We start from the raw sequence: 19,390 nt of genomic DNA on the forward strand, positions 1-19,390 counted from the left end.
GCACCTGCCCAAGTGAAGAAAGTTGAAGTATAAAGCTTCATTTAAACACATCACTGTCCTCATAATGTCCTGCTGCTGCAGTTCCTCTTTTCAGCCCCTGTCTGACACACAAGGAAGTTCTTGCTCCTACACAATGTCAGGAGGAACTTTCTGTTCAGTTTAGTTTCAGGTTTGTTTTATTGAGCTGCAGATCACTTTTAATTTCTTTAATTTTAGTTTCTTCCTGTGAAACAAGTGGTTGGTCTCATTTTAATTGTAACCAACCGATATCTGAATTTAACCTTCGCGTTCGTGTTGATCCAAGTCTTCAGCCTGAAAGATGAAACAACAACCCCCCCGAGGCGTCACATAGGAGTAACCTTTACCGGGGCCTTGTCGTCTGCTCCCTCATCATCTTATTTGGTTTGATTCTCCCTGTGTCTCCACATCTGGGACGGTGTGAGCTGATAACACAGTCTCGATTCATCCCGACAGCCGAGTGTGATCATCACGTGACGCCACGCGACCTTGGGGACGGGAAACTGCAAATGTCACCAATGTTTCTCTCGCCCTGAAAGCCGAGCGTCTGCAGAGCGATCAGCGTGATGAAGAGTCTCCGCCTCCCGGCTGTCGCCAGGAGAGGAATGGAAGCAGGAAGCAGTTATTTATGAGACTGGTGAGTATCGTGGCTAAGCCTCCAGGTCTGCAAACATTCAGATGTTTGATCTATCATATCAATTATTTACAAATCAATGGTGCTGCTTCACATTTTAAGATAATGCATTAAAACCCTAATTAATGCGATCAATACCATCACTTTAATACTCAGAATAGTAAAGCAACTCGTGATAATGGTATTTACTTATTCATATTAAGCTTTTATCTATTTATTTGATCACATGTGGATCTGACTACGTTTCCATACTTTTACTTTCTGTTGAGTTTAGGAGATTTCCTCGTCCCTCTAACCTGAGCATAGGAACAGTTTGATTTGTACAACAGACAGTTCTCCAGACTTTATTGTTCTATATTGCTTCTCAGAGATTTGTTAAGACTTTTCGAAGCCGTGGGTGCGTTCACGTGTTTGTGAAACTCGCAGCAGAATCAGCTGAATATCCGTGGTAAACCCAGATCACGACCACGTCTCCCGGGCTGACGGCGCACTGTGACACTCTGGAGTCCCACAGCTGATAGATTCCAGAAGTGTCAGCTATAGCAGAGGCTGGTTGTCGGCCAGTTGCATCTGTTACCCACACTGACTGTAAATACAGGATCTCTGTTTGGAAAAGAGACTCAGGGTCGATGCTGTTCATTCGCCAAATGACCAGATGTCTCTGGCCTGATGCTAACGTCCGTCCTGAGAGATCCAATCACAAGTGGACGTCTCTTGGGTGAGCCTGTGTTCACATCTGGTGTTAAAATACGTCCTGCATGTGTCTCCTGTGACCACATCTGACTTCTCTGTTGTGTATTCAAATAAACACGCACGTCATTTGTGTTGTTTAACCACTCAGCGTTCACAGATGTGTCCGATGACGATGGTAACATCGGTGCACGTGCAACAAAAAAAATACTTTTCTTAATATCTCAGCCAAGGATGTTGTGTTTTCACCCCTGCTCTTTTTTTTAACGGCAATGGAATGGTGTCTCTGATGCTACACACATTTGTGCAGATTTACCACACACGTAATCACAACAGGCGTGTGTACCTTGTTGTAGTATCCGTATGTGATGGCGTTGGGGTGGATTCCAGCCTTCTTCATCTCAAAGAGGACCCTGACTGCCAGGACGGGCTGACCGTACTGTCCACAGAGCTGCATCAGAACCCGGTAACACACCTGGAGTCGTACATTTAATTCACATTTAATTTTTTTTTTAAACCGGAAAGTGCAAAACGTTCACAACGTGTGATAAAAAGCTGAACTGACCTCGTCCGGCGGCTGCAGCTTCTTGGCCTGCATCTTCCTGAGCACGTCGTAGGCGGTGCGCAGGGCCCTCACCTTGGAGTGGCAGACCTTCACGTAGGCCGGCAGACAGATGAACCACAGGCCGTAGCAGTGACGGAGCAGACACTTGGACCACTGCTGAGGAATGGAGGAGTACTTCTTTGCAATCTTCTGGGACAATTTGATCTCCTGCGGGTGTGAAGAGGGGAGAAGGAAAGTTTTGCGCAGATAAGTGTGAGTGTGACTGTCGATATCAAAGCTGCTTGAGTCGCTGTCTCCGTAACTCTAGAGAGAAATCTCCTCGTCTCAACATCTCCTATCACTCTATTATTAAAACCACTGCATCAGTAACACAACTTGATTTTCCTCCACTATATTCTGAATATGTGGATATCAGTTCCTCTGGATCCTGAGTTTAAGTAGCAGTTGATGGTTTCGGTTTTAATTCCTGTGAGTTTGATTTTGCTTTGCTCCGATTCGAGTGCTTAGACAAACAGTTCAGGAATCGAACGTGTGACAGCGGTGAGCTACTGCGGTGCTGACCTGCTTGGTGCGTCTAAACATGGGGGCAGGGCTGGTGGGGCAGCTGTGTCTGGCAGCGAGGCGGGAGGAGGGCGTCCGCAGGCCCTCCATCGGGTCAAACAGGTCAAGACTCAACACTGGGAAACCATCGTACCTGATGAAGAACACACAAACACAGACACACACAGACACACACAGACACACACAGACACACACATTAGTGAAAGCAGTCTCTCAGCCTACAAGAGGAAGAGGAATCCACCAGCGTCTGCAGATAAAAAGTCATTTTCCAGTAACATCTGAAGTAAAATAATTCCTTCCAAGGTCACAGTGATCATTAATATGGTTTTTCACTGTAATCTTATTCAAAGAGAGACAATCAAAATTCTGGAACGCTGCAGGTCATCATGGATTATTAGGGCAGCTTAATTTAGGTGGTTCTGAAAGAGCATAAATTATAAAGAGCTAAACTCGACTGTGGAATGTGGATACCACAGAGTCAGACCCACACAGACCAGCAGTCAAGTTCTTTACTCGCAGTGAGGGAGCTGGACTCCTGCTGATCCTCATCATCGGCTGCTCCGACTGCGATTTCACCGAATTTCAACTCAATTTATTATTTAGATTCTGTAATCCCCCCCCCCCCCCCCCCCCCGCTGTTAAGTGTCAGTTCTGTTTACGGCTCAGAAGAACAGGAAGTGGCCTCTTTCACATATAAAACAGTTTTTAAACATGTTTGTGAAGTAGCAGCCTGTTCAGATGTTGAATCATTGACTTATTAGCACATGATTCAATCCAACACAACACCTTCTGTTCCGGTGCCAAGTCGTGGTTTAATAATAATTATAAACGTTTTATGTATTCCATATTTACCTGTAGCAGAGCGGGTGCTCCTCCCCCTCGGGCAGGGGGGGCAGCTCTGGAGGTGTGATGAACACCGTGTGCTCACTGCGCTGGGATTCATCGAACTCCATCAGCCTGGACTCCTCCGGCTTCTCACCGTCCACCTGCAGAGCAAATGCACACAATTAAACACACACACACAACCACACAACAGAGATGTGTGGGTGGTGGTGCACAGCAGAGAGAAACGGGGAGTCTACTTCACTGGACGTTGAATCCTGAATTTATGCCTAGTAATAGATGTTTCAGTGTTCGGCCTGACACCTTTTAAATAAACACTTTCTCTGAAACGTAAATTGGAAGCAGCTTCGTGTCCGTCACCCGGAGAGAAGGGTTCCTACAGAATGTGTCTGGCAGAGCCGAGGGAGGACGACAGCAGGTGACCTAGATTCCCTTTCTCTTTACTCTCTCTTGTTTTTTTAAATCAACAATTCAGTTCTCCATCTTCCCTCATAATCTCCTACAGTGAAGTATTATCTTTAATGTCAAAAATCTATTCACACTAATCAAAACTTTAAAAATAGAATAAACAGAGTCCGACCAAAACCAGGATTGAATCATGTTAAAGAACTTTTACAGGGAAGCCACATGAAGATATTTTGGGTATTTGGATCCACACAAACATATGGATCTAGTGAATTTAAATGTGGTTGCATAAGGGCACTGTTGAGCATTAGCGGAGGTATGTGCTCTACGGAGAGCCGTTCTAGTTTTACATTCAGTTTCCCCCCTTTACAGTTTGCTTTTTACAGCTGTTAATTGATTCAATTACATTTTCATTTGTGTGATTAGTTTCTGTTCGGTGTTGTTCCTCCGCTGGATCTAATTAAATTTGTTGCTGTGAAGAACTACTTTCCCTCGGGGATCAATACATGCTAACCTTATCTTTCTCTGTATGACTGCTGAGTGCGTTAGTGTGCAGCACAATGTCTTTGTGTACTTTCTCTCCGAGCAAATAATGAGATCCAGCCACAGATCACAAAGACTGTAAGGCTGAAACATAGAAAGGACGAGAAGACCCGGGGCCCCACTGCAGGTCTGGGGCCACAGGAAGTAGAAGCTGTGGACGTTGGCCTCAGAATTCCCTTCCACTATGTCTCCATTACAGCCAGAACACACACATACACACAAACACACACACAAGTGATCCAAGGACGGCCAAGTCTATTTCAGAGTCTGTTACAAATGTCACCTGTAAAAACCAGTGACCCTCAGACGTGACTGGGGAAGCGAGAGGCTCTGTGGACTTTAAGACTGCAAACACACGAGATGTAACCTTCAGCAAACACATGTGATGGAGTAACACTGTGAGCCGGGGGGGGGGGGGACCGCTGCCGGTGGAGCAGAGACGACACACACACTGTCACACTGAAGGATATGAGCCCAGAGGATGTTTCTAAAAAACTCTTCATGCTCCGTTAGCGCCTCAGAAATCCCTGAAGCATTGAAAGCCCTGACTCACGAGCACTCGTGAAAAAGTATACAGCACAGGAAGAACTGCAGTCGAAGCAAATTCAAATATCCCCCCCAACAAAATGGAAAACTATCATCTTCTAGGATAGTCACAGTATTTAATTTAAATGTGTTCCTTATAAATCAGAGTCTGATGAGTGAGCGGGGAATTGAACACGACAGTTCAGGCTAAAGCCGCCGGCTGGAGGCAAACTGCTTCCTTCAGAGTCAAGAGCTGCACACACACTACTGTTTCATTTGAATAGGACCTTTTCAAACTAAAACGATCTCTGAACACAGGAGGGTTTTGGATCTGTATTCGGTTTTAAACTATGTCCAAAAGAACATGCCTCAGAACACACAACTAGCGGCCACTCATGTAAACTGAGCATGTGCGTGCAGGTGTAAAGAGATTGGTTGATTGTCTCATTTCCTACTTAACAGTTGTATCACTGTAAAACAAAGTAGCACTTGAAATTATCTATGGTGTGTTGAAACCTGACGAATCAGGGAAGGCCAAGTCGTGACCAAAAAGACCCAATCAGAAAGCTGCTGTGAGCGAAGTTGTTTCCAAACATCTCTGCCTCTGCCCTTTGAACCTCAAACAGGACTTCTCTGTTTCAGCAGCTCTGAAGTCAGCCTCATCTATAATAGAATCAATGTGTTTTCAAATGGAAATGAACTAGTATGGATGAAGCCTAACAGACACATGTAGCTCCCTCTACATCTTATTTCAATTTCTAATGATGTTGTTGTTTGCTAGCATCATGCACGAGGCACAAATCCCCAATGTGGAGACAAAATGAAGCCAGAATCGACAGAGTAATAACAGACTCACCTTCCCTCCTTTGTCTGCACTCCGCTCTGAGTTGTACAGCTGCTCGCACACATGGAGGCAGGAGAGGAAAGAGACAAGAGACAGAAGAGGAGGAGGTGAAGAAACACAGGAGAGAGTAGAAGCTACTGTGACTGTCGCAGGAGGATGAACAGAAAACAACAGAATCTCTCCAGAAGGGTTTTTTTCAGAAGCTAAATTCCACTGCATCAGAAAGAAACTCTAAAAAACACAATTTAGGAATAACGAGCTCACCTTGTCCACGCAGTCGTCGAAGAACGCCAGGCTGGCGTCTTTGTCGCTGACGAACGAACACTCCTCGATGAAGCGGATGAACATCTGGGTCTTGGTCATCAGCGAGTAGAACTTCTGGTGAGAGCGGTCGCGGCTTTTCAAGAAGCCTGAGGACACAAATGTTTAAACATCAGCTTCTAAATAAATATATGACCAAACATTTATTTAAGATATTTGAACTGCTGTAAAATGATTGACAGGAGTGATTCACAGACTCCTTTCTGAAGGTGTGGTGAAACAATCCATTATCCCACTAAAGGCTCCATGTACAACGTATACAACCTCCATTTGTCTGGTGCTGGATGATGCAGCCAAACACACTGTTATTAGTATAATGGCCTTTTGGGGATGAATAGCTTCCTTGATGGAAGCTGAAAGCAGTTTAACTGACTAATAAGCCGCGGCTGCTGCTGCGGGACTGGAAGCAGGATGGATGGACACTGGCTCACGGCACAGAGGTGGAAGCCAAACACTGAGAAGCACTTCCTGCAGCTGATGAATATTTCACTCCTAAGCAGAGAGTGTATATAAAGATGGACGACGTGTCTGCTCTTCCCATCTCTTTACAGAAATAGAGCTAAGACATCCCAGATACAAACGCTACCATCTGTCTCAGCTGTCCGTCATCACGTCTCACCTCATTTTCATAGCATTTAATTAAGAGTTAAACTGTTTGTTTGTTTGTTTGTGTAGCTCCCAGCCAAACTGGGATCAGGCGGCGCTAACCACTGCACCACCGCGCCGCCTGCTTCACGTATACTTTGACTTCTGGGGCTCATATCCCCTGCACTAACATGGAGGAGGCGAGGGATGTGATCTGTGATGCAACCAGCTCCGTGGGGAGTCGATCGAAACACTTCACTATTTTTATTTACAGTGTATGATCCGGACACTGATCTGCAGCCCGGACCATTGAGTCGGACCATACCTGCTCTCAGCTCTTTATCTTATTCAGAGACCGGACTCCAGACTCGGCCGGACTCTCCCTGCATTTAATGAAGTTAAGCTGACGGACTGAAAGCTCTATAATTAGATAACGGAGGACACTTCTATTTTGGGAGGCAGCAAAACGGCAACACGTTCTATATTTTATGCTGCTGTAGATCTGACATCCACCTGACGTAGAGGCTTTTACGTCTCTCCTCAGCCGGGAGGTTGTGTAACGTCCTGTTTGCTGTATCGTGTAACTCACTCCGGACACGACCTTGGCTGCAGCCGTCCTCGAGCGGCGCGGCCACGATTTTACGTGACGTGAACGCGCCCCGGACGCAGAGGCCGGACTCGAGCCTCCGGAGGCTTCATGGTCGCTGCGCTGCAAACTGACAAAACAGCCTTGAACCCCCGACCCCGGCAAACGCTGCGTAAACAGTTCCTGTGTGTTTACTCCGAGGTGAGGACGGACACTTGTGAAAGCTCATGTTTTAAACAGCAGCATCTGTTCTCGAGTCTGACCAGCTGGAGAGAGGAAGGTGCCACCGATGACACAGCATTCGTTTATATATTCATGGACTCATTAGCTCTAATAATCCACTGTACCTGTACAGCCGGGACTCGAAGGGGCTTCACCGCCTCGACCGGACACCGGATAACGACCAATCAGAGGAGCAGACTAAACTTTTGGGGGATTACATCAGTTCCCTGCTCGTTGATCAGGTCTTCAAACCAACACACTGGATCTAAAATACTCAGGATGTGATTGATCTGCTCCACACAAACAGCTTAACCTCACAAATCAATCCCTCAGATCAGACCTCAGATTATTTAAATAGACAAAAGAAACAGCTCTGGGTCCCGAGAACCTTGAAAGAGACTGTGACTGATCTGAGAAACTGACTGAGGATAAAAACTAAATATAGCATTTTTCAAAGAGCTTCAGCAATAAAAACCATCTGAATCAGTTCAAACAGGTTTTCTCCAAAAGATAAATCAGATTGAAGAGGTTTGGATATGAAAGGGAACTCTTCAACAGATGTTCAACCTGCTTTGTTCCGAGAGATCCTCGATCTGTTGTTGTTTAGGGTTAAACATGAACTTCCACATTTTTTGGAGTGCCGTCGGGTCCAGACAGAGGTGGAGGCGAAATCTAAACTTTCTGGTTCGAAATACACTTGTTAAAAAAGCAACTACAAGACAAAGATCTGATCCATGAGGAGTCGCTGTGTTTCCAGCTTCCAGCTTCAGTTTGTGAAAAATAACACAAACTTTTACATTCACAGAAAAACACTATATAACACACTCGCGGAGAGAAACACTAAAAAAAACATCATATCTCTTCTTTAGGTGAAGACTCATTATCTGTTCGTCTCAGGGCATCTGTCAAATCGTGCCAAAGTGATACGATTATATTCAGTTTGAACGATGATACACAAACGTTTCCCTGAGCTTCTGAAGCCAAATGAGTGAATTCCTCAACCACCACAGCATAAAACTCAAATCCGGCCCGGAACAGATCAGCTCCATCGGTCTCAGGAGCGTGTGGTGGAGCAGCTGGCACCACACATGTCAGATTACTGGTTTTAAAACAGCAAAGCTTCAACCATCTGCAATCAATAAACACTTCGCTGGGAGCCATCGTGCAGATTATTTGTTTCAGAGAGAAGAGAAATTGGCTCCCGACACTGCAGTGGATAGATGGCTGGTGTGAGGAGGCTGCGGAGGAAACAGGACAGATGGGTTCATCCGTCCTGTTTCCTCTGAGTCTCCAGAATTCTGCACAGGGGAAGAGGTTTATACTTCTGAATACCTTGTAGGTCGAAGAGCGAGCTGGCGTCTGTGGCTTTCTCAGACGGCGCCTGGGTGATGGGTCGTAAGAAGGACCGGTAGCCCTTCAAGATGGCTGCCATGAAGCGCAGGAAGGCTTCCTGGATCTCCAGCTCCAGCGTGTGGAGGCTCTTCCCACAGCTCAGCTCCGAGGAGTCGCTCATGCTCAGCTCCAGCAGCCCGTCGGGTCGCTGCTGACCTGAAATCAGAGAGAAAACTCATTCAGCGTTTACTCAGTGCATATTAGCATCAACATAATCGTTCAATCGTCCCTTCAAACTGAGGTCGGTGCTGAAACTGTGCCATCGTTTGAATTTTGATGAAGTCATTACGATTGAAGTGTTTTAGTGTGATGAGTGGATCCGTGACTGTGTCGACTCACTCTCTGAACTGAAACACAACCGAACGCTGGATATCACCCACCCAGTTCTTCATGTTTTAAAGGTTTCCTGCTGAATATTGGAGATAAACTCTGGTTTTTTAATATCTTCTGAGTCTTTTTAACTGATCTCAGTTCTGCTTCACTCTTCAACTTGCTGGAAGCTGTGACTCTCGGTCAGTTCTTCTCACAGGAGATGAAACCCACTCACCAGAGTTACACAGAACAGATGAAATAAGTCATCAAGCTCATTTGGAAGCTGGTGTTTTAAGGTGAAACATTACATAGTGTTGCTTTAAGTCTTGTTTGGTGAACGAGGATCAGGATTTACGTCATCAGACTTAATAAACTGGAGTTTCTGCAGGTCTACGTGGTTTAAATTTCTCAGATTAAACCTCCGGCTGACGTATCAATATTCAGCACTAGATTTTCACCTTCACTGAATCAGTAAATTGATTTATTCAATTTCTACCGCTCGTCAAGCAGCAGGTTTTGTGAGTGAGCTCGGAGAGTGAGCTCAGCGAGCAGCAGGGAAAGTTGACAATAACACAATGAGCCCGGAGCTGGAGGCAGACGGATAATTGGGATATAAAGCTACGATGGGATTATTGCTGGTGTTCAGCTTCTTCTGATTGGATTGAATCCAGGACAAATTGGAAAGACAACAGAATCCCAAACTAATGATGATGAATGAAGAAGAACTCTGAGGACCTTAATAAGCCTCACGTTCTCTTTTATTGATTACACAATGTGATTATGAAGTCAAAGAAGTCTTATACCCTGAACATGAACATTATTGTGTTAATACATGTTTTTAAATGGCGACTGACTCCTTCCTCATCTGTACACAAACCTGCAGACGACCACAACATGAAAAGTTGGCTCTCAGGTTTCCTACAGCATAAAGTAGAGCACGACTTCTGTGTGTGTGTGTGTGTGTGTGTGTGTGTGTGTGTGTGTGTGTGTGTGTGTGTGTGTGTGTGTGTGTGTGTGTGTGTGTGTGTGTGGTCAAATGGATCCATTGCATCTCATCTGTGGGTTGAAGCTACTTGCAGTACGAGTCTGAGACGCTTTGATCAGTAAATGTGTGTTTTTACAGTGTAGAGATTAGTGTGTTCACGCATTTGTCACATTTCACCACCGATCAGTTCTGAAGACAAAAGCCGGATGATCATAGCTGCTCGTGGTTTTTCTGGCCAGGGTGAAAGAACGAGGCTTTGACTCGATGTTTAGAAATCCTTTCTTCAACTGAACACAGAATAAGAAGAAAACCACAAATTTGCAACGTTTCCTGAAATATTTTTTTTATTTACCAGACACGCAGGAGTGACCATGAAATGAAAACAACAAAAATCAAACCACCGGCACATTTGTGTGAAAACGTATTCCAGCAGGTCATTTGTCAGCCCAGTACTCACCGTCGAGCAGCTGCTGGTAGAGATTGCTCAGCACATTCATCAGGTTTTTACAGGCTTTCTTTGGCAGGATCTTCCATGTGAGCGCTCGCTTATCTTCATTGCTGAAAGAAGCAGAGGCAGACACTGAGCTGCTGGGAGGCTGAGAGGCCTAAACCAACACGGACAGTGGTCGGGCTCAGACCACCCTAACGCTGTCTGGCTGCTAATGAGGCCAAAGACTGATGTGAACCATCGCTGGCCTCACCTGACATACCAGAAAAGTACATGAGCTTCAAATTAAAACAAGTCTGACACTGTGAAAATAAGAATTTCCACCAGGCTCCAGGAAATTGGCGTGACCTCTAAACTTAGAACTCGGGAACAGGCACGAATGTGGTCTGGAAAAAAATATGTGAAAGGAAACAATGTTGATCTTAAAGCTGGAAGTGCTGAACGTTATATGTGCGGCTCGCTGCCCTAAAGTTCAACCCCTTAAAACAGCAAGTTCAGTCTTCATCATGGAGATGGATAATGTTTTCAAAATAACTTAATGTCATAGAGCTCACGCCTCACACGAGTAGTTTCTCTAGATAACGACAGCGATGGGAGGTTTTGTGTGATGCTCACTGGAAGATGGTGTTTGTGTCCAGGTCCACGCAGCTCACATCTGGCGGGGGGTCATAGAGATCGAAGTAGCGAGAGTCCACTCCCACGATGAAAGGACAGGGGGCGCTCAGCACGTCGGCCAGCGCCAGGGGGCACAGGGGGATGTAGGGACAGGGCCAGTGGAACGGGAAGATCATCTGAGGAGCAGGAGAGAGGGAGAGCGTGAGGCCTTCACCGACCTGAGAAGTTACCTGCTGCTGATTTATTTGTATTGCTGCAAAGAGGTAAACACTTAAACAGAATTCTAAAGACAGACAACATCTGTTTATTTTACACAACTTAAATATGAAATCCATGAAAGAAATCTACACAATTCTGTCCAGTCTGGTAATAACCAGTAATCAGAAAAACCACACCCACAAGATGAATTACCAAACAAACAAAATCACTAAAAAAATTCATAGGATCATTCTACAACAAAAACTCACATTATTATCACTATCAGAAATGAATAACTTCACTATTGGCTAATATTAAATGTAAAAGAAAGACATTGACAAAAGCAAAGGACAAGGCAGCACAGCAACACGGTGGAGGTGAGACCAGCTCCTGGTTTAAAGCAGTAACTTACAGACACCAGTGCTTCGGTGACACTGGTCAGCACGGCCGGTCGGAGCGAGTGCACCAGGATCTTGTGTTCGGTGACGGCGAACACCAGCAGGGTGATGGCGTTCTCTGGTCCCAGGTTTTGGAGCAGCGTGGAAAATCTGCCGCCGCTGCAAATTGTTTTTTTTAGATAAAAGTACAAAATTTAAGTATTGTCTTCTAGAAACAACTGAAACAGGCTTCACAACACCAGCAAGCTCATGGCTGTGTGAATGTTAGATTCATATTCTTGGGTATGAATACAGTTTGATAATATTTAAACAATAGAAATGCAGTATCAAAGACAAATCTACTGCTAAATTAAAAAAACAAGTCTTAAAAATCTCCAGAAACCTATAGAGAAATATTGCAAATGAAATATGTTTGTTGAGCACGTGCACTGCATCCATGTGTCATGTGAGGCAGATCAGTGGCTGATGCGTGTGAACTCTCACCTGAGCGGTAAAGGAGAAGATACCGGCTGGCTCAGCATCAGGCTGTCATGAGGGGAAAGCTGTGGAAAAGCTGGAAAGTGAGATAAAAACCAACCAGGCAAGAAAAATACACCTACACTGAATAATTCAAATATTCAACAGTAGCGGAGGATCTAAATTTTGCCTCGCCTGCAGCCCTCAGGCATCACAAGGCAGACGATGACACTTTATCTGTGCACTATTTTGACAAAGACAAACAACAAATACCTTGTGAGTCAAACTTACCTGCACTAGGATGCGAGGCCTCTGGGAGGAGGGGAAGGGAACTTTGTGCATGAAATGCGAGATGTGCCTGAGAGGGAGAAGAACAGGGAGGAGGTGAGGCCAGAAATAACTTCAGTGGGCGACCAAGTCGTCCATCAGCTCGCCCCTCGCAGAGCGGCACGAGTTACGAGCAGCAGTGAAACACAGGAGGCATGAATCTTCTGAAACACATCACCTGACCAGGATAACGTCAAGTGAATATCCTGGTTTTCACAACAAAAACAGCTGTGGGTCACTGATCTGTTATTTATGGACCTATTATTTAATATTTACTTTTTGTTTGGTTTCCCCAAATGTAGAGAAAACCGAAAAAGTTAATAATGTATTGTTACATTTTGAGTTTTGCCATCTGCCCCGCCCCCCCTAACCTTAACCCATATAGTATACTCCTATATGCCAGAATGTTATATTTCTGTCAACTTTACATACTATAGACTGATTTATGCTCCACGTAGGATACGAACATGTAAACAGATTGAGTGTTGTGTCCGTTTTTTGCGTTAATTTTGTCCATATGTGAGCATTTCGTCTGAAAGATGACAGATACGGACCAAACAGAGCAGTACTACTGGAAATCGCGGGGGGGGGGCAGCATAGCCAAGTAGTTCAAGCGAAATGAAGACAGGATACGAGGAAGAAATGTCAACATTGGTGGAGGAGAGACTTTACGAGTTGGTAAGAAACTACAAGCAACTTCATGTGGTTACTTCACAGCTTCCTCCACCGTCGACACGTTTTCTGCTGTCAGAGACTCTAGACTCTTCATTGCCCTCTAGTGGATATGGATATATGGCTAAACAAACACGGCAGCGTGAAGGACGCATGCCAGTATATGTTGGCAGTGACGGTTACATCGTTTGAGACGGACGCACAAACAGAATATGTTTGATGTGTTTGAACCTGAGGGATGACTCACTTCTCGATGGGCAGGGCATGAGGGCCGGAGATGGAGTAGCGGTACAGGAATGTGAGGAACTTGCGAAAAGCGTCGAAGAAGGGCCAGTGAGAGAGCAGGCAGATGCACTTGTTGGTGTGCACCAGGCGGGGGTCGGTGGTGTGGCCGCTGGTTGAAGCCGCGGGGTTCAGGGAGGCGGAGGAGGGCTCAGGTGGATCCAGGCTCAGGAGGCCGAGCTGGGAGAGCTGCTGATCGGACAGGCACTCCTGTGGGAAGGGCTCGTAGAACTGGATGGCAGCACCGTACACCTGGAGCAGGAGACATGTCGGTTACACAACTCGTAAAACACCACACTGCAATGCTCTGTTGTCGTGTTTCTGATGTGACACATGCTTTTAAAAAGGTCAAACTGGCGAAGCATCTCTGTCGACCTGGGGGAGAAAGGTTCAGGTCAAAGGTCACATCAGGTCTGTTTGAATGCACCCCCGACTGCATCTGTTTCATCTCAGCGCTGCTAGTAACTGATGACTCTCAGTAGAGCACATCTGCACTTGACAGAGGTTATTAATTTGCCAAATCAATCATTATCAACTTATTCATTTTGACATAATAAAATGTCAAAACATTTAAGCAAAGATCCCAGAGAATTCCTCGAAGCTGAAGTCTTAGAATTCTTGACTAATGACTCAAAACCCAAAGATGTTTAATTTAAAATGATACAACACAACGAAATGAAGGAAATATTTTTGCACCGAGCAGCTGCAAGAGGCAAATGTTCTGTATTTTTAATTGAATTATATAATCAATCATCAAAACAGCTGCCAATGACACCTGGTTGTCTGTTTCACCTTTATTCTACATCGATACCGTGAGTTGCAACCAGCAGCAGTGAGCTGAGCCAGTATCAACATCAGGTCAAATAACCCCCCCCCCCCCCCTGCTTCCTGGAAACGTGAAACTTTGCTGATTCACGATCAAATCACAAATCAAACTTATCAGAAACATGAAAACACATCAATGTGATAAGAACTACTTTAAAAAAAAGATAAATAATAGAAAACATGTATTTCAAGATTACTTTGACTTCCTAATTTGGTCCATGTCCTATCCACTAACTTGGAGGAGGCAGGGTTGTATGACCTTTACTGCAGCCAGCCACCAGGGGGCGAGCCAGGTGATCTGGCTTCACTTTTAGGGGCTGTCATGTCATCCATCTTTATTTAGAGTCTATAGGGCAGCTGTAAGAACAAGATTCTATCCAGAGCCAGTGTTTTTAGGTTTTCTTAAAACTGGGATAATGTTTTATCCAACCCACCGAACTGGGATAGGATGGATAAATGAGGAAATACATGTCAGAGTAGAGCTGGGAAATTAATTATAAATGTGGCGTCTCTCATGTCGGTTAATTCGGTGAATAAACTTTCCCCAATTCACAAACTGACTTCTCCAGAAAAAACATTCAGGTTCTATCTTTTTCTTCTTCAGCCAATAAGCGCCTGCTATAAAAAAAAAAAAAAAAACAAAGCCTGGATGTGGAGATACAAGGTTTTTTCTACACACAAAAGCGACTTGCATGCCTGACCCACTTTCCCTTGTGGCATCCAGAGCTTTGTGGTTTTCCCGTTCCACACTGTGGTCGTGTCAGCTGCACAGACGGCAGTTACAGTCGCTTGATGAGGTCTAACGGTCTCTGCCAGCCTCTTAAAGCTGCTGCTGCTGCTACAGAGGTGTGTGTTTGTGATGTAGCTGCGAGAGACAGACAGAAAGTAGAACAGAGATCCTCCTCCGTCTTACCTTCTCTCCAGAGGCTCCAGTGAGGACGAAGGTGGAGAACACAGGGAGGGAGTATTTGGTGTTTGCCGGCCAACACTCGATCGTGGCGCCCATGGGAAGGCAGAAGAGAGGGACCGACTCCGGCAGCGGGAAGGACTCATAGTCCTCCTCTGGATATCTGCTGAATAAACCTAGAAGGAAATTAAAGAAATAAACAAACCGGCTCAATTAAGGGAGATGCTAAGTGCAGCTTCCCCCCCCTGTGATTACCAATTAACAGCTAATCCAGATTCAGAACTGTCTTTCCTAACGAGCTTAGAATGAAACAAAACAAGTTCGGTTTATCTAAGTCACAACGATTCTGTGCGACTTCATCGACTCAGCGTTTCAACGGCTCGGTAATAAGAAACCAGTGCTCGGTAATGAGGCCTTTAGGTGATTAGTCACTGTCACTGGACACAAACAACAAACAATGAAGTTGAGATTTTATTTTTGCTCCCTCTGGGCAACATCTAACTTTGGCGCGGAGATGATGCAACACAAGCATCACTAGCAGACACACAAACAGCAACAGTTTGTGTTGTTTAAAACACTCTCTGCCAAACAAGTTTCAAACATACAAACGGTCAAACTGCGAATCATCAAACGCTCCTCAGATGTCCTCATCTTGAAACTCCAAGGGTGAAGCAACAAGCAAAGAGGGCAAGTGCCCAGCCCAACCCCCCCCCTTTCAAGATGTTAGCGGTTTGGTTGAAGACCAGAATGTGTTTCACCAGGAGAAACCCCCAAGTTGTGTGTCTGGTCTCCAAACTATGGAGATCCAGCACCAACCACGGAGCTTTTGTTGGCAACTCTCGGCTTAAATGTTTGTGTATGATGTTCCAGCGATGGTGGAGGAGGTTCATGTTATTTAAGTGTAGGTGCAGTGGGAACTTAGTTTGTAACTTTGAAAATAAGATATCATACTTCATGTTCTTCGTTGCTATATTCTAGACCTGTTGAGGAAACAAACAGAAACTGCTGTGTCATGTAGTCAGCAATTCAAGTTATAGCTTTTAGGGGGGGAATATTTTTTCTGTCAGGCCATAACACTCTTGAATAAATAGTATAATCCACAATCTGTATAAACACAAACACACACACACCAATGACTTTGCAACATTCACAAGTATTCAGGTTTCACTCTTGTTGCATATTACATATTTAGTTATACCACATAAACTGCAGCGTGAGTGCATACTGATGTGATTTCAGTCTCATGAGGTTTCTGTGCACTTCAGTTGCTTTCTTCTCCTTTTTCTACAAAATCCAGGGATTCATCCACAAAAAGCAGCTTTACTGGTTCCGTCTCAAACTCCTGCATCCGTCCAGAGACAAAGACAGATGTGACAAAACACATCTGTTTCCAAAACTTTACAGCTTGATGCATGCTGCATGTTTCCTGGGCAGGAATTATTGAAAACAAACAACATTTCTCTGAGCTGACTCATCCAAAGCATTAGAGAGAAACAGATAGAGTCTCTCCATTCACAGTCTGCTGCTTATTCAAGACGTTGACGACAAAAAGCGAATCTGAGCCGATGTGCGATCACACAGTCGACTGTCAACGTGTCTCTGGCACCGAAAAGCCAAAATGGATTTAATGTGAAATAATCCTTCATAGATACGGAAACCATTTAAACCCTTTAAGGAGGAAAAATAAAAAGGCGTGCAGAGGCTTATCTCATTATTCCAAATCTGAGGCATCAACATGCTTCAACAAGCCTGAACATGTGAGCACAGCTTCAGACCCTCCTCTAGAGACGCTGCTGCAACAGGACGGTTCTGACACACAAGGCTTGATGCCATTCACACTCATCTCTTCAAATACATTTTGGATGGAAAGTAATTATAGACACTTGATATCTTGAGTCACCAGGAACAGGAGGAAAACATCAGTATTTGGATCTGTGTGCACCAGGAGTTAAGGGATTTACCTGCTTTGTAGGCGATCATGTTGGTTTTGGCCACAGACTTCTTGTAACACAGGTAAACAGACGAGCCCCACTAACAAACAAGGAGAGCAGAAAGGAGAAAGTTATCGTACAATGGCAATAATTTTAAAACATCCATATTGTTTTACTGTCCTCTGGCACCAAATCCTCACGATCCCAGTCAGTGAACTCTGTGATTATACTGAACCTCTGCAGCGCCAGACTCAATGATCATTTGTGTTGGAGCTCTACCTCTTATAAACAAAAATCATCGGAATACTTCTTAAGTCTCTATTATGAAAATCATTTTGTGTAGCAGTGGCAGCAGGTGTTCTATAGATCCGCGTCTCTCTCACCATGCTGCTGTTGAGGTTCTTCTCCACCTTACAGAAGGTGTGCGGCGGTGACTCCCCCTTGCTCGGGACGATGATGCAGATGTCTGTGACGGCCAGGGCGGCGTGCGGCTGACTCTCCGGCGCCCGGCGGTACGTGACGTAGATGCGCTGAGAGGAGTTGCCGCTGATGTTGGCCGGGCGGCCGGAGGGCGTGGTCTGGATGAGGTGGCAGCCCTGCTTCAGTCGCTCCTTCCACTCGAACAACACCCTGGGGAGAGGAGGCAGGAGTCAGCCAGAGATCGAGTCGTTCTCAGTGTGATCACTGTGGAGAACTAATGAACACAATGTGCAGTCGTGATCTCACTGGGCCAATTAGGTGGAGCCCCGGATTTCATTGTAACTTCAGGCATTTATCCCAGTTTTTAACAGAAAAGAGCTGATTCAGCCAAATGTCTGCTTTGAACCTCACGACCTGAAACCCAACATTTCATGAAATGTTGGGTTTTTCCAAAACTCTGCAGCGTCCCTTTCTTTTAAAGGACAACACTTTAAACTTGAGAACATTTTGACCTAAATTCACAATTAGCTTCATGCTCGATCATAGTTTAGATTACTAATTTAACTTCACCAAGGAGGTTCTGTTTAAGTTCTGTGTTGCTGAGCAGGATTACATAAAACTACAGAACTGATTCACACACAACGTGGTGGAAGGATGCGTCAGGAAAGAACCCATCGAACTTTGGTGAGGATCCAGGAATCTTGTTTCACTTCCTCTGCAGCGTTTCAACCAGGATTCATATCATGTACAGTGGGAGCAGGGTTGCAACTGAACGTGCATGAAGCTGCTCAGTGAGAGAGAGCTGCTGCATTTCGTGCCACTTTTCGTGTACGTGCACAACTGCAGCTGAAACTACCACAACTGACTGTGTGCGACGACAACTTTCTGGAAGATAGTGTATGTGAGCACACAGTTATCCAAATGCATCAACGGAGCAAAACACCAACTTAAAGATCTCCTGTGTGGTTATTGAGAAACTTTTTGGGTTCATTATGAAACTGTCTAGATATGTAATGGAAAATGTTCCCTTTGAAATGGCGAGATGGGGAATTAGCCTTAGCGGAGGTTTGTGCTCTCAGAGCCTCCTTCTTGTTTACAACTATAATAGATATTGTCGAGTGTTTCATAACAAAGAACAACAATTAGCTGCCGTTTGATAAATAGCATGGCCTCATGAAATTGAAATCTGATTCACAATAAACCCAGAAAATACTGATTGTTAAAAAATTTGAATAAATTGTTCACAACATATGAGACAATACCTTATTAGTCGCTAGTGCTTAAATAAACCAGATGCTATTTGCTGTGTGGGACAGTGCAGTGAAAACATATTAACCCAGGACAATTAGACACAAGGGGACACTCGCACAAAGCACTTAGAGGACAAGTACTCCGAGGCATAATCGCAGCAGTAATATTAAACACCCCTCTTTGTGCTACGCACTTTTCATCCATTAGGATTTCAAGTGGATCCTCGACAGGCATTTTGTGGCTGAAAAGAGAACAGGGATTTAAAGTGGTCCAATGTGGGATGGCCTGTTTTTCCATTTCGGCGTGGGGGACGATGGTGCTTCGCTCAGGACAGGACCGAACACTGAGAGCACGTCTCTCTCTGCTGCTACAACCAGGCGGGGGGGGGGGGGGGTCCATCCAGACTGAGCAGGGAGGTTGACTTCACGCCTTTGATTGGTCGGTGACAAATCAAAGTGTGTAGAACGTTAAACTGTTTTTTATGTAAATTAGACGTTTCTCTGACTGACTGTAGATTTAAAAACAGGTCATGTTTTTTAAAAATCAACTTCAGGGACTAAGAGCAATGTTGCATTACACAGGTAATGTTGATATCTAATGTGTTCGGCTCCTAAAAGATGTTTCAGCAT

The 19,390-nt window shown here is 44.9% G+C and overlaps 2 protein-coding genes across 2 annotated transcripts in view; one reads left to right on the forward strand and one right to left on the reverse strand.

Annotated features, from left to right (window-relative positions):
- LOC128442553 (NACHT, LRR and PYD domains-containing protein 12) overlaps positions 1 to 19,390 on the forward strand; it is a 226,845-nt gene that overhangs the window by 141,665 nt on the left and 65,790 nt on the right. The gene's annotated exons all lie outside the window — the stretch shown is intronic.
- Positions 1 to 19,390, reverse strand: part of LOC128442753 (C-myc promoter-binding protein) — a 34,021-nt gene that overhangs the window by 12,630 nt on the left and 2,001 nt on the right. The window contains exons 2-17 of the mRNA XM_053425331.1: positions 17,474 to 17,720; positions 17,121 to 17,190; positions 15,166 to 15,335; positions 13,393 to 13,679; positions 12,438 to 12,504; positions 12,174 to 12,232; positions 11,705 to 11,849; positions 11,095 to 11,270; positions 10,489 to 10,589; positions 8,675 to 8,890; positions 5,893 to 6,038; positions 5,641 to 5,679; positions 3,321 to 3,454; positions 2,469 to 2,601; positions 1,908 to 2,114; positions 1,689 to 1,817 (exon numbers count right to left, since the gene is read on the reverse strand). Of these exons, the coding sequence (XP_053281306.1) occupies positions 1,689 to 1,817; positions 1,908 to 2,114; positions 2,469 to 2,601; positions 3,321 to 3,454; positions 5,641 to 5,679; positions 5,893 to 6,038; positions 8,675 to 8,890; positions 10,489 to 10,589; positions 11,095 to 11,270; positions 11,705 to 11,849; positions 12,174 to 12,232; positions 12,438 to 12,504; positions 13,393 to 13,679; positions 15,166 to 15,335; positions 17,121 to 17,190; positions 17,474 to 17,720 (2,326 nt within the window). The remainder of the gene's footprint in view (positions 1 to 1,688; positions 1,818 to 1,907; positions 2,115 to 2,468; positions 2,602 to 3,320; positions 3,455 to 5,640; positions 5,680 to 5,892; positions 6,039 to 8,674; positions 8,891 to 10,488; positions 10,590 to 11,094; positions 11,271 to 11,704; positions 11,850 to 12,173; positions 12,233 to 12,437; positions 12,505 to 13,392; positions 13,680 to 15,165; positions 15,336 to 17,120; positions 17,191 to 17,473; positions 17,721 to 19,390) is intronic.

Source organism: Pleuronectes platessa, chromosome 1 (genome assembly GCF_947347685.1).
Source record: "Pleuronectes platessa chromosome 1, fPlePla1.1, whole genome shotgun sequence".
Lineage (NCBI taxonomy): Eukaryota > Metazoa > Chordata > Actinopteri > Pleuronectiformes > Pleuronectidae > Pleuronectes > Pleuronectes platessa.